This window comes from Castor canadensis, chromosome 3 (assembly GCF_047511655.1).
Source record: "Castor canadensis chromosome 3, mCasCan1.hap1v2, whole genome shotgun sequence".
Lineage (NCBI taxonomy): Eukaryota > Metazoa > Chordata > Mammalia > Rodentia > Castoridae > Castor > Castor canadensis.
In genome coordinates, this window is record NC_133388.1 from 5,525,966 (window position 1) to 5,540,929 (window position 14,964).

The window sequence follows — 14,964 nt, forward strand, 5'->3', positions numbered from 1 at the left end:
AAAAGAAAAAAAAAAAAAAGACCCCACAAATGAAAAAACTGAAAGGACTGAAATGGTTGAATGCTTCCCCCCAAAAAAGGCCTGAAATTCATAATCTAAATAGAGCAAATTAAACCCCAAACCTCTAAACTATTTCTATTTATTAAAAATAGGAGTAAAATAAAATGTCCCTCAAGTGGGGAATGGGATGGATAGAAGGGCCGTATCCATTCAATGAACAACTCAGCAGCACCCAGGGACGAGGCCTGACATATACCGAATAGGTGGGCACTGCAGGCCCCCCTCTCAGGGAGGGATGGGGACATAGGACACCCAAAGGCTAGGAACAGGAAGGATGACACAGGACATGGAGATGGCAGCAGTGACATGACTACACTTAACAAAACTCACAGAACTGTGTACCTTTAAATTTTGAAATTACACTGCAATAACTGGAAAAACAATGGAAAAGGCAGAAAATCATGAAGAACAAAAATAACCTTGAACTCAAGAAAGAGGGAAAAAAAAAAAATCAAAAGAACCAAAAGGTGATTAAAAAGATCAGTAAGTCTTGACCAGACTGATAGAGTAAAAGAGAGAAGCCACAGAGAACCAACAGGAATGGCCTGCAGGCCAACAGGGGATGAGGGAGTAACAGGCAGTTTTATGCCAATCATGTGACACCTGTGATGAAAAGGACCAACTGCCTGCCAGACATAAACCGGTCAAGCTCACTCAAGGAAAACAGGTAGCTCACACCTGTCTGATCTATAGACAGAAATCTTACAAGAGCAGCAAAAAGTCCAGGCCCAGCTGGCTTTCCTAGTCTCACACTAGCCCTCCCAGAGCACAGCAAAGAGCACCTGAGCTCACAAGGCAGCATCACCCTAACATGAAAGCCAGACAGAGGCATCACAAGAAGGCCAACCCAGCAGCACCCAAAAGGATACTACATCCCACCACGGTTTTATCTGGGAATATAAGGTTGGTTCGACATTCAAAAATCAAATGATGTGCCAGGCATGGTGATGTACACCTTTAATCCCAGTACTTGGGAAGCTGAGGCAGAAGAACGCCCAAGTTCAAGGCCAGCCTGGGCCACGCAGGAAAAGTCTGCCTCAAAAACAACAAAGCTGGGCACTGGAAGCTTACATCTATAATCCTATCTACTTGAGAGGCTGAGACTGGGAAGATCACAGTTCAAGGCCAGCCTAGGCAAGTAGTTCACAAGATCCCATCTTCAAAATAACCAGAGCAAAATGGACTGGAAGTGTGACTGAAGCAGTAGACTGTGTGCTTTGCAAGGGTGAGGCTGAGTTTAAACCCCAATCCCACCAAAAAACAAAGCAAAAACAAAAAAGTAAAATCAGTTATCACTCAGCCTATTGATGGGAAATAGAGGAAAACCATATGACCATCTCAATAAATGCAACAGAATACTCTGAAAAACTCCAACACACATCCCTGGATTTAAAAAAAAGAAAAAGAAAAAATCAGCAAGCCAGGCACTGGTGGCTCACGCCTGCAATCCTATCTACTTGTAAGACTGAGATTAGGAGAATAACAGTTCAAGGCCAGCCTGGGCCTTGAAATAACCAGAGCAAAATGGACTGGTGTGGTATGACTCAAATGGTAGAACACCTGCTTTGCAAGAGTGAAGTCTTGAGTTCAAATCCCAGTCCCACACACACACACAAAAACCCCAGCAAACTACAAATCTGAATACTCCTCAGTCTGATAGACATTTATGAGACCCCCCCACACCTGACAAACTTGACAGTGATAAGTTGGAGGCTTCCAGCAGATATCAGAACAAAGGATAGCCACTCTCTCCACCACTGCTTAGCATGGTGGAAGTCAGAGTCAGTGTGATGAAGAAGAAAAACGAATAAATGAAAGGCATACAGATCGAAAAGGAAGAAATAAAACTTTCTCTATGCAGACGACTGTCTATGTGGGGATTCCCACTCCACAAAGAAGTTATTACAGGTGTGGTGGCATACACCTATAATCCCAGCTTATGAGAGGCATAAGTAGGAGGACTGTGCCTGACAAAGGCACAAGACCCTATCTGAAAAAAAAGTAAAGCCAAAAGGGCTGGGAGTGTCACTCAAGTAAGTGCACTAAGCCCTGCGTTTAAGCCCCAGTAACTGCCAAAACCAGAAAAAACTAATAGTGTTTAGGATGCCCATAAAACACAAAAGTCAGTATATAAAAACTATCTTATTTCTACATACTACTTATAAACACTTGAAAACTGAAATTCTTAAAAGTAGCACAATAGCACCAAGAAAAAATAAATAATTATAAATTTAAAGAAGGATCTAGATTGTTAAAATTCAAAACTTTTATGCAAAGATCTATATGCTGAAAAGTACAGAACACTGGTAAGAAGAATAAAGGAAGATCTACATGAGTGGTAATTAAAATGTGTCACGTGTTCCAACAGAGTGTGGCACGTTTTTCCCAGAGGTCCAGATAGGGAGTTAGGTGGTACAGGCTAACCTAAAATTCCAAGGCTAGCATGTAGGTACTAATACAACAAATTTCCAAAATTTGTTATCAATTTTTTTTTGAAACCCACATGCATTAAAAAGAATGAAATTTGCTGGGTGCCGGTGTCTCACACCTGTAATCCTAGCTACTCAGGAGGTAGAAATCAGGAGGATCAAGGTTAAAAGCCAGTCCTATCTTGAAAAAGCCCTTCACAAAAAAGAGATGGTGGAGTAGTTCAAGGTGTAGGCCTGAGTTCAAACTTCAGTACCACACACAGACACACACACAAAAGACAATTCTCTTTGGGGGTTTGGAGTTATGTGCTGCGCAGCAGCATCAGTCCATGGGAGCGGTCACTGCAGAGCTACATGGGGTTCTTCTTGGGCCCTACTCTCCCTTTACTGTGCAAGTGCTCACTCTGCCCACCTGGGTGTCCACCCTGCAAGCCCAGAGGCAGGTCTGCCCTTGATCTGCTTCTGGGAGGTATTCTCAAAGTCCTTGGAATATCCTTGCCTACCCAGCTCAGCCACCAGGTGGTCCCTGTGCTTTACAGGGAGGGCCTTGGGCCACAAGGTAACAGTCTCACCTCTGGAGGGGCTGGAGACAGCAATAAGGTGGTCAGCCATGACCACAGGACCAACCTCTAGTAAGAACTCCTGGACCCCAAGGTGGGCCTCCCCATAAGCTCCATGCATGTCATCAGTAGCTAGAAGTACCCGCTGGCCACCCCTTCACCTGGAAAGGATGACAGAAGCCAAGCCTCATCTCTCCTGAATTCTGCCCTGTGCCCTTGGTGCCTTGGCTGAGTCAGCACACCCTGAGTTGTAAGCCTGAGTTCAAGCACTCCGCTAAGTCTAATGAGGTCTTCTAGTGAAGTACTGAGCCCAAGGGTGGTATCGAGGATCCCCAGCTGAAGCAAGCAATGGTGCTTCAGACCAACACTTCAAGTGACAGAGGAGAAAGCTCCCATACAGCATGGACTAGGGGGTTCAAATGCAGCTGCAGCGTGAGCCCAAGACTGTCCCACTCAGACCCAGTGAGAACAGAGACTTGTTCCCCTTTCACCTTTCCACAGTCAGAACTTGTATGAAGCAGTGAGACTCCAACAGTATTTGCTAAAATGATTTCACTACAGCACAAGCTTTGCAAATGCATGCACTTCTGCCTGGGGTTGTGTCACTTCAGGACGAGTTAATGAAGACTGGAGCACAGCGTGCAGCGAAAACATTTCCAAAGTCATTCAGTGCTTTGACAACAGTGGTTACGAGGGGACAATCTTGTTCTGGAAAACTTCCACTCTGGTCCTGAGTTCAAGCACAGACAAGCAGGTCAGGATGTTCAGCTATTGTTTCTGACAAAAGTTCACAGAACTGGTAACAACAGTCAAGTCTATGAGGTTGAGTGGAGTGCTCTCCCACAGGACTGACCCAGACTCAGACTGTTTTCCACAAAGCACCTGCTCAAGCACAGGGTACAAGGCTCCCGGCACCTGGGTTTTTATCAGGAACCTGTCCAATCGTGCCGCCCTCTGTCTGCTATGCAAGCTCCACGACCACCGCCATCACATCTTAGCGCATTCCCCTCCGGTTTGCAGCACATTAGCACGCTCCCACCTTCCCCTAGCTGTTCTTGGCCATGCAGACGATTCTAGAGGCTCACCCTCCTCTCTGATGCCTCACATCAATGCCTGAGCAGCACCAACTCTGGCTGCTCTGACTGTGGGCATGCCCCACCCCCCATCACCTGGCATGGGCTCACTTCTGCTGGACACTGGTCAGCTCTCTCTGGCTGTTGCTTGGTTAATAATTTGACTATACTCTCACGTCCTCTTTTTATTTTCTGAAGAATCTATGCTGAGATTCTTCCTTTTAAATTTTCTAACTGTTCTTACCATTATCCTTCCTTAAGTGAGGGATGCTGTGCTCCTTGAGCATGGCAAGTATGTCTCCCCAGATGAGCTAGACTTTGCCACCTGAGCCAATGACTATGCACACGGCACACTGTGCCTTAAAACTGCAACCAAGTCCTCTTCTCATTTTCATGCCAAGGATACATCCAGATACACCAATGTACATGGGCTCAAAATGCTGAATGCACCACTGCATCCAAGGGATCTGCAGTGTGTTGAACATGCAGGAAACCAGGGCCATGTGGTACCATGACAGTGAGAAATACACATCTGGTCTGTTTCCTGGCACATAGCTCCTAAAATCCTTGGGAATCTCCAGTGATGAGCATCTCTTATATATTGTACGGTTTGGGTACAAATGTCCCCGAAAAGCCCATTTGTTAGAGATGGTCCCCAGAGTGGCACTATGGGAAGGGGATGGAACCTTTAGGAGGTGGGGCCCAGTGAGAGGTCTCCAGGTCATTGGGGGGGCGGGGCATGGCCTGGATGGAGAGTGTGTGCCCAGATCTCTTTCTGCTTCTCTTGGCTTTCTAGCCACCATGAGGTGAGCAGCTTTGGTCCACCACGCATGCTGTCAGGATATTCTGCCTCACTACAGTCTCCCAAAGCAACAAGGGACTCAGAAACTATGAGCCAAAATAAACCTTTACTCTTTACAAGTCAGACCCCTGCAACACCAATGCTGAGAACTGCAGTGCAATGTGTTGGGCACATGAGGAGGACTCACAGCTCAGAAGCAGCCATGAGATACATGCGCTAGCATCAGTGTGGCCGTGTTCCAATAAAACTTTATTTATGGGCACTGAAATTTGAATTACATAAAATTTTCACATGTCATGAAGTATTCTTCTTTTGATTTTTTTTTCTTAACCATGTAAAAATGTAAAAGCCATTCTTAGCTCATGAGTCACACAGGCACAGGCGGCAGTTTGCCAGTCAAGGAGAGGCCTTGATTCTGGCCAGAATGTCAATCTACCCCCAGATTGATTCCCAACTACTAGTTTACTAGTTTTTTTTTGTTTTGGAGAAATCAACAAACCAAATCTATACTTTATAAAGAAAAGTCAAGCAAGCAGGACAGGTTTTGAAAAGAACACAGCTGATGGACTCACACCACCTCATTTCAAGCATTACTATGAAACTACGGTAAGCCAGACAATGACTGGCAAAGGACACACAGACCCATGGAAGGACCAACACACAGCATATGCGATTTCTAACAAAATCGTCAAAATGACTCCATGAGGAGAGGACAGTGTTTTCAACAAACAGTACCTAACAACAATGGGACATTCATATGCAAATACAGAAAGATTCTTAACCCTTATTCTTACAGAAACATTAACTTCAAGTAGATGCTTCAAAACTATAAAGATTCTGTAATAAGCCAGGCAGGTGGCTCACACTCCCAGCTACTCAGGAGGCAGAGACTGGGAAGATGGCAGTTCAAAGCCAACTCAGGCAAACAGTGAGATCCCCATCTCACTCAATAAGCCCACCTACGCAGGAGGCCAGAGGTAGGAAGATGGAAATCTCAGGCTAGTCTGGACAAAAACTAGAGACTCTACCTGAAAAATAAACTGAAAAAAGGGGCTGGGGGCATAGCTCAAATGGTAGAGCACCTGCCTAGCAAGTATAAGGCCCTTAGTTCAAACCCCAGTACCACAGAAAAAAAGAGGATTAAAAGGATAAAGTCTTTGTGATCTTGGTTAGGTGGATTTCTTAGATACACAAAATGCACAATTTCAGTTTTCTGAAAAAGTCTGAAATACAGGATCAGTGCAAACTCTTGGGGCTGTGCTCAGTGGTAGAGCACTAGCATGTGCCAGGCCCTTATTCAGATCCCCAGGACTTGGAAAAGGGAAAAAAAAAAAAAATCATACTACTCAATTATGAAAACAAAAAAACAAGTGCTGGTGGCTCACGCCTGTAATTCCAGCTACTCAGGAGGCACAGATCAGGAGGATCGTGGTTCAAAGTCAGCCCTGGGGAAAGAGCACACAAGACCCTATCTCAAAAAAAACCTATCACAAAAACAAAACAGGGCCTCTTGAGTGGCTCAAGAGGTTAGAGCACCTGCCTAGTAAGCATGAGACCCTGAGTTCAAACCCCAGTGCTGCCAAAAAAAAAGGCAGTCAGATGTGGTAGCACTTGCCTTTACAGGTAGTAAAGTCAGAAGGATCATAAGTTCAAGGCTGGACAACACAGAGAGACCTTGTTTCAAACACAAACAAAAAAAGCCAAGCAAAAGACTTGGGCAGGTGTGGCTCAGGTGATAGTGTCTGGTTTGCAAGCATAAATCCCCAAGTTCAAAACCCAGTACTATCAAAAAAAAAGACTTGGGCAGATATTTCACTAAAGGCGCAACTATAAAACACCTGAGAAGATGCTGAACACAACTTGTCATCAGGGAAATGCAAATTAAAGCTCTACCAAGCTGCTCCGCGCACCTATTAGTGCGCTCTGCAAATGCCAAGAGCTGACACCATCGGTGCCAAGGAGGAGGTGGAGGAAGCAGAATGCCCTCTCAGGCTCGTACGAATGCAAACCAGCCTGACAGTAGGCTCCCCAGTCAACCTACAGCCTCAGACCTGGGCATTTTCATCCAGGACAAATGAGAACGCCTTCCCTTTTTTTTTTTTTTTTTAAAACTCAGAATCACCAAAAACTGAAAATAACCAAATGTCCATGGAGTAGTAAATAAACTAGTGGCACATCCACGCAAGGGAATACTACTAAGCAGGAAAAAATCAAATTCTCCACATGCGGCAATTCTCAGAGAAGAAGCCATCTCCAAGGGCAGTTATACCCATGCGACATTCTGGGCAAGGGACAGAGTACAGAGGAGTGTTTCCAGGGGCTGACCGCCAGAGGACATGAGAGAAATGTGTGGAGGTCTGAGGTAGTTACCTAGCTGTGTACATTTGCCAAGCAGCACGGATCCAACGGGATATGGTGGCACATATATAGTCCCGGCACTCAGGAGGCTGAGGCAGGAAGATGGCTTAAGCACTGGAGTTTGAGGCCAACCTTGCCTAAAAACAAAAACAAAAACAAAAAACACGGACCCACCCACATAAAGTACTAGGTGTGTGAAGTACACTTCAAAACACCTGACCTCAAGTTAAAAAAAAAACACACAGGCAGAGTCCACGCTTGTCATGAACAGCGTCTCTGTTCTATAAAGTCACTGCTGACTGTGAACATGGACCCTCCCGCTCTCAGGGAAGATGGACAAGCGTTCTGCGAGCCTCTGATCACAGTGTTTTTGTCAAGTAACCCCTACATAACCTCCTGTCGTGTTTCTGTTTAGACATCTGGTTAAATACGTCTCCTTGTTCACTAGCATCCGAATTGGACCCACAGCACAGTAACTCACACTCAGTGGAGCACAGACCACAGCCTGGCCTTGCACTCAGGATCGTCAGACAGCACCTGAGCACTGTCCATGGGGACCACTGTGAACAGAGAAGTCACCAACACAAAAGCACAAAAATGCAAAATGTGTGGCACTAATAGAGAAGACCCCTGCTTATGGGATCTTATGGGACAGCAGAGAAGGCAGAAGCAGACCCAGCAGGCACCCGAATATCCACTTTCTGCCCTGTGTGAACACTGGGAACGGAGTCCTGAGGTGGGGTCCCACACCTTAGTCAGAGGCAGGGCACAGAAGATGCAGGGTGGAACAAAACAAGACCCCCAGGATCTCACATGACGTTAACAACTGTAGACCCACTTTTTGGTCTCTCCAAGACCCACTCCCACCCCCAACACACACACTCTTGTTCACCACAGCCATGTCTGCTGTGGTCAGACACTGGAGCATTTTCTTTCTTTACACATTGGAGGTGGAAGCCAGAGAAACAGAGCCAGACTTCTCCAAAGTTCTAAAGCTCTTCCGCACAACCAGCTCTTGCCCAAGTGTCTTGCATCTCCACCTGCTAAACCTGGGCACTCCTACAAGCCTCAGCCTGGTCTAACCTCATGGGGCATCATCACCATCACCCTCCACCCTTATCCCAACTACTATCTCCCCACTGGTACCCTACTAATCCCCACAGGTCTTTCAGCCTAGCTCAGCCCCCACTCTATATGCCCCAGAGGTCCCTGGGAACACAGTGATGGCCTTGGAAGACAGCCAGCACTGGGGGCTACCTTACTTTTCCCACGTTAGTTCAGAAACAGAGAACAGATCCTACCTGCAGAGGGACATGACCAACAAAGGGCCTGTCCTCCTTCAATGCAGGAACAAGGCAGCAGTTCCCAAGGGCTGCAGGGTGCTGTCCAGTGCATGTAAATGACCGGATGGCCCAGGGACTGCATGTGCTGGGCAGAAAGAATACGCCTTTCCCCAGAACTGCCCTACCCACCCAGGAAGGCCATCCACTGCATCCTGACTGCCCTCTGAGGCCTCAAGGGATGGGCAAGCAGTCTAATCTCAAGTGGTGTCCCACACACCCACGTGGCAGTGACCCTGTTCCCTCAGGACACTGCAACAACACAGCCCTCCTCACCCACATGGGCCTTCGCCTATAAACCCCTGGGGGGGGGGGGCGCACCAAGGAACCCAGGCCTCATCCTACCACTCGCAACAGACCTGACTCACCCTAAGTGCCTCAGGCCAAGAGGACTGTCTAGGCAGAGGGGACACAGAGCCCAGCAGCAGGAAGCTGGATTAGGGGCCCTCTAAGGCGCTATGGATTCCCACACTCTGGGGGCCGGTAAGCAGCTGTAAGCCATGATATGAGATCAGATCTGCCCTTCAGAAGGATCATCTCCCCAGACAGGCTGTCCGCACAGCCTGCGTGGGGGGGCGGGCACTGCAGAGAGAGGGCGCGCCACAAGGACCCCGGCCTGCAGGAAAGGCAGAGACCACGTGTAAGCGGCAGGGTCTGATGCTCGAGCCCTGGGACTAGGCCAACATCCATGGGCCAGAGGCTCCACTGTGGCAAGGGGGTGGAGGGGGCAGGACCCCAGGGACCCAGCAGAACATAGCACACAGGTGATCAGTGCAGGTTCAGGAGATGCAGGGACAGATGTCCAGTCCAAGGAGAGGCTGTAGGGGCCACACCCAGCCAGAGTCTCTCCAGACCTCCTCATTTTAGGGGTGGGGGGGGAGAAGTCCAGGCAGCCTCAGCACCTGTCTGGCTGAGCCTGGCTGGCACAGTGGCACAGGGCCCATGGTAGGCTTTGCCTGTTGCCCTCTAACCAAGGCACTCAGACATGGGCAGCTCGAGGGAGGGGACAAAGAACTGTGGGGCCCAAGGAGAAAGAGCCCCAGGCAGGGAAGCAAGGAGAGACACTTTCCAAAATCTTAAGTCCCTGAGAAGGATGCAGGAGTGTCGGGCAGGGCCTCTACTAGGCCCAGCCAAGGTCTCAGAGCAGAAGCCTCCTGGAGAGCAGCTTAAAATTGGGTAGGAGCACCCCAACTTCAGTAGGAGGCAGCCCAGGGCAGAATGGGGCCTACTCCTATTCTCAGCATGCAGCTGGCACCCCAAGCCCTTCCCCATGATGCCAACACCCAGCCCGCTGGTCAGCCTGTCCTGCCCAGAGGACAGTACTGGGGATCGTTGCAGATAGGCGCCTGGACCCCAAGAGCCTGCACACATGGAGAGGGGGACAGCATTGTCCCCTGGGGCTTCGAGCATGAACTGCTACTTTGGACCATTTACTCCAACTTCCTTAAGTAATAGCTTTTTTTTTTTTTTTTTAAATTAATCCAGAAATTTAATGGCAAAATTTTTCCCTCAAAGCAATTCGAGGGCTAGCAGAGTGGCTCAAATGGTAGAGTGCCAGTCTGGCAAGCATGAAGCCTGAGTCCAAACCCCAGTACTACCAAAAAAAATTTTTTGGAAAGTTAAAAGCAGGCACCAGGCCCATCCCTCACCTCCATGCTAGAGCAGGCCAGGAGCGCTCAGCAGCTGAGGGTGGGTGCAGGCCTGGGGGGAGGAGGGCTGCAGAACTCACGCCTGCAGGAGTAAGACCAGGAGCCCTCCTCTCAGTTCTCAGGGGCTATGCAGGACAACCCCACATCCCCCTCCTCCAAGGACATGCTCGTCCAGAGCCTGCTTCTAGAACTTTTGCTGTGGACCATGTACTCACTTGTGCCTTCAGAAGGGCCAAAGCCACATCTCTGGTCTTCCCTGTGGCCCAGAAAACTGGGTGGGACCTAGAAGAAGCCTTGACAGCACCACCACCCCCAGCAACTGTGTGCAGGAAGACCACATGGCTCTCTCAGGCTCAGGGCATAAGCCTGACCCTTAACAAGTTTGGAATCTTCATGCATGGGAATAACTTAGTTTAAGTTTAAAAAAAAACAAAAAACACTGAGACTAAAGCTGTAGCTCAGTGGCAGAGTGCTTGCCTGGCCCCCAAGAGGCCTTGGGTTCAATTCCCAGCACCACAAAACAAAAAAAAAACACTAAAGCAAAAAAAAAAAAAAAAAAAAAAAAAAGCACAGGGTGAAAAGCAAGAGACTGGTCTCCAGCACGTGAAATGCTGCACAACAGCTCAGTGGGGACAGGGCCAGCCTTGCTGTCGAGTGTGGCTTCAGGCTATCATTTTCTGTCATCCTCCACAAGTACATTACAGTAAAAACAAGAAGCCACGTAAAAGAACAGGGGTCAACTTCTTGCAATGAAAGAATACAGAAAATGGTAATGAACCTCTGATTTAAAAAAAAGCCCGCAAACATGAGCAGCCATGAGGTGCAGCGGCTCCCAAGTGTTCTTTTCTTCTTTTGAAACACCACCTAACATTTTGTACTAGATGTGCAGAGAAGACACACACACACACACTCACTCACTCACTGCCCCCAGGGTGCCTTGAGCCCCGGCTGGTCCCAGAAGCCTGACAACCACCCGCCACACCACCAGGCACTGACAGAAGGCCTCTGTCCACGCCAGCTCACTTCTCAAGGAAGAAACAAGCCATGTTCCTTCCTAGGGTGACCACTTCACCTAGCCAGTCAGCTGGTACATAACCACGGCCACTGCACCTTCGCCTGGTCAGCCCAACCTGGCAGGGCCGCTCTACTGCTTGCTGGGTAGGATGTAAGACACACGGACACTATGCATCACAGACCAGACTGCTATTTGGGACATACAGTAGAATATGGTTGTTTATCTAGAATTCACACCCAACTGGGCACCCTGTACTTCTGTTTGTTACATGTGCCCCTCAACACAGAGGTCCAGGAGGTCCCTACCGGCCACTCCCCCAGGCCAGGGCAGGCTGCCCAGATGGCCAGACCCCAGGCCAAAAGAACAAGAGGCCTGCACAGAGAAAAGGACATGGCTCCCTGTCTCATCTGGGGCTTGCTATGGGGCATGAGGCCAACAACCAACACCAGGACCATCAGAACCACAAGACCCTGCCCAGGACCCACAGGATGGTGCCAGGGACTTCCTGTCCAGAAAGCAAAGATCAATGTGTTTCCTTCTCTACGGCCTGATGGAGTCGAGGGAAGCCTGTCGTCCCAGGACACCCTCAGGGCAGTGCCAGGAGCCAAGAGCTCCCACAAGTGCACCCTGTACCCCCCCCACATTCCTGCCCACAGAGATGATGCCCTGGACTATGCATGGGTGTGCACCAAGAACAGGGATACTAACCTATCCCTGCTCTTCAATCAGACACAGAAAATGGACATCTCCACCTGGCCTGTGGCTCAGGGTCCAGCTGCCCACCCTACAGGACCCCAGGCTTGGCCTGTGCACCTGGGCCTGGACAGTTTGGTCAGTGAGGCTCCCAACAGGCCAAGGCAGTACATGCTCCCTTGGGGAGTTGCTGCAGGACACAGAAAGAGGGCAGAAAGACAGATCCTCATCCATCATGGGGAAAATGAGGCACAGGAAGGTTTGGGATGGTCACGACTACACAAAGTTCACAGGCAGATAGGCTTAAAGGACAAGCAAGACAGCCCATACAACACAGGAAGAACTAGGTTGGCATCCGTGGTCCCCCCAGCTGGGTGGGGGCAGGGAGAGCTCTGCACAGTGGGGACCCTCTGGATAACCCAGGCATAAACATCACCCTGCCAGGCAGGCATGGGTGGGGACCTCAGGACTGGGGGCACTGGCAAAAGTGCCTGGGGCAGAGGCTCTGAGAACACAGAGCCCCACACCCTGCCTCCCCCTTGCCTGGCATCAAATCCAATCCAGGAGCCTGAGCCTCTGCATTCTTGTCATTCATTCATCACCAGCACATGTGCAACCATAGGGCAGAAACCACAGCAAAGAAACATGAACTCACAGTGGGGTGGGCAGCCAGGGGATGGGGTATCTGGGAACCAGGACAATGAGGGCCTGTCACAGATCAGGGAGAATTTTTCAGAATGGAGGAGGAGGATTTAAAGGCAGTGCCTAAGTAAGAAGCTGCCAAGTCAACAGGAGCCACAGGCCTCATGTTGGGCAGAAGAGGGTCTGCACCTCAAAAGGCAGTCCATGGGTACAGCAGGGCACACATCAGAGGGCCACTACAGGACACCCAGAAGTCAGGCAGGGAGAAGGCCAGTGAGTCTCAAGGGTCCAGTGCTCTGACATGCTCACCTTGGACCTGGCAAGACTGAGTCTTGAGAGGGACAGGCCCCAGCACCCAAGCTGTGCCCTGTGGAAAGGGCCTGGACTACACTCCTCAGTGCTAAGGATGGAAACGACACGCTGGGTCTTCAGGAGTCAGGGTCATAGGGCTAGGGAGAGTAGGTAAACTGGTCCCTTGGTGCTGTCCAGCTGTATCACTCTCACACAGGAGTGGACCTTACAGGTGGGGAGACAAGGGACAGGGTCCTGGGGAGGCTCACCCACACTGTGACCCAGGGGAAAGGTCTCTTGGTCCAGAGGACAGGGGCCATCATGGGCTGGGGGCATGCAAGGCCACCACCCCCCCCACCACACACGCTCTCTTTCTACAGCTCAGAGCCAGAGGTTTCCTGTGGCTCAGGCAACAGGGGGACTAGAGAAGTAGCCCCCAAGGCCCAATCCAGTGGGGACTTCCTGCATCCAGATTAAGCTGGAGTGAGCAGGAGGCAGTTAAAAGTTGGGTGATTCACAAACCTACTTGGGATGATGCCTCTCTGCACAGATGACCCCCCCAGGGGGGGAAGCCCATGGGACCAGGCTGCGGGAGGGGCTCTAGGCAGGAATGTGGCCCTTTCAGTGGGGCTCCATGTGGCCCCAGCACTCAGAGTCAGCTCTGCATGGCCCCCGCGGAAGCCCTACACCCCCCAGACCCCCAACTCCTGCTCCCAGCAGGGCAGCTGATGCTTTCAGAGCCACGTGCTCCTGCACAGGGGCGCCGGCCAGGACCCAGGCCCAGGCCTCTGGCCCACCGGCCAGCAGGATGCTCCTGGTCTCCCAGACCTTCCCACGGCTACTCTGCTGGCGCCCAGTGGGCCACCCCCCGGCCCCAACAGGTGGGCAAAGCCCCCCTCCCGGTTGCCAGCTCGCCCACCAAACACCCGCTGCAGTTGGGGCTGGCCCAAGGGGCCATTTTGGGTTGGGGTGAGCACGGTGTGTGTCTGGGGGGGTGTTCTGAAAAAAGATGGAGTGGGAAGGGGCGAGGAGGTGCGGGCGGGGTGCAAAGGGAGAGAAGCGGGCCGGCGGCGGGGGCGGGCCGCAGTGGGGGAGGGGCGCGGCGGGGCCCAGCGGCCGCCGGGCTGCGCCGAGGGCGGGCGTGGGGGAGGGGCGGGAGGACGCGGAGGGTCCGGTCCGGCGCGGGCGGGCTGACGAACGGCGGGCGACGGGCCCGCGGCGCATAAAGGCCGTGGCGGGGCCTTACCTCCGACCCTGTACATGTTGGCGGCCATGTCCGGGCCGGCGGCGGGGCCGCGGGCAGGCGGGCGCGGGGCGCGGGCGGGCTGGCGCGGGCCGGGGCGGGGGCGGGCGCGGGGGCGCCGGCGGGCGGTTTAAAGGGGCCGCGCTGCTCCGCCGCCGCCGCCGCCGCCGCCTCCGAGGCCGCCGAGGCCGCGCAGGGACGGGAGGGCCGCGGCGCGGGCGGGAGAGGAAGAGGAGGAGCGGCCGCGGGCGGCGGGGAGGGGCCTCGGGCGCCGCCGCCCACCGCGCGGGCCGTTATCCGACCCCGCGCTGCGCCGGCCCGCGCGCCCCTGCCCGGCCGTCCTGTCGGCATCCCCTGCTGGCCCTCTCGGGGCGCCCCTGCCCGTGTGGGGCCTCTCAGCGTCCCAGGAGGCCCTCCCTGCGTGCTCCTGCCCGGGCGGACCCTCTCGCCGTTCCCCGGTGGCCCTCTTGCGTGCCCCTGGCCGAGTGGACCCTCTCTCCATCCCAGGATGGCCCTCCCGCATGCCCCTGATCAGGTGGACCCACTCGCCATCCCAGGTGGCCCTCCCTGCGGGCCCCTGTACGGATGGGCTCTCTTGACACCCCCGGTAAATTCCGGAGCACCCCAGGTCCTCCATGCTATTAGCCCTTCCTGCACCCCTTGGGTGTTTCTCCCAGCATTCCCTAGCCCCTTCCCAGGTGGGTCTGCTCGGAGTTCCCTGCCTGCCCTGAAGTGAACTGCCCAGCCCTGGCCTCAAGACTCCTGCCCATACCTCCCTTCCCAGCTAACCTCTACCAGCACTAGATAAT

At 51.9% G+C, this 14,964-nt stretch overlaps 1 protein-coding gene across 3 annotated transcripts in view; it reads right to left on the reverse strand.

The window, feature by feature from the left end:
• The window catches only part of Mta1 (metastasis associated 1), a 42,719-nt gene extending 28,482 nt beyond the window's left edge, over positions 1–14,237 (reverse strand). For all 3 annotated transcript variants that reach the window (XM_020159490.2, XM_020159489.2, XM_020159492.2), the window contains exon 1: positions 14,159–14,237. In XM_020159490.2, the coding sequence (XP_020015079.1) occupies positions 14,159–14,186 (28 nt within the window). In that variant the 5' untranslated portion in view covers positions 14,187–14,237. The remainder of the gene's footprint in view (positions 1–14,158) is intronic.
• Between the last annotated feature and the right edge of the window lie 727 nt (positions 14,238–14,964).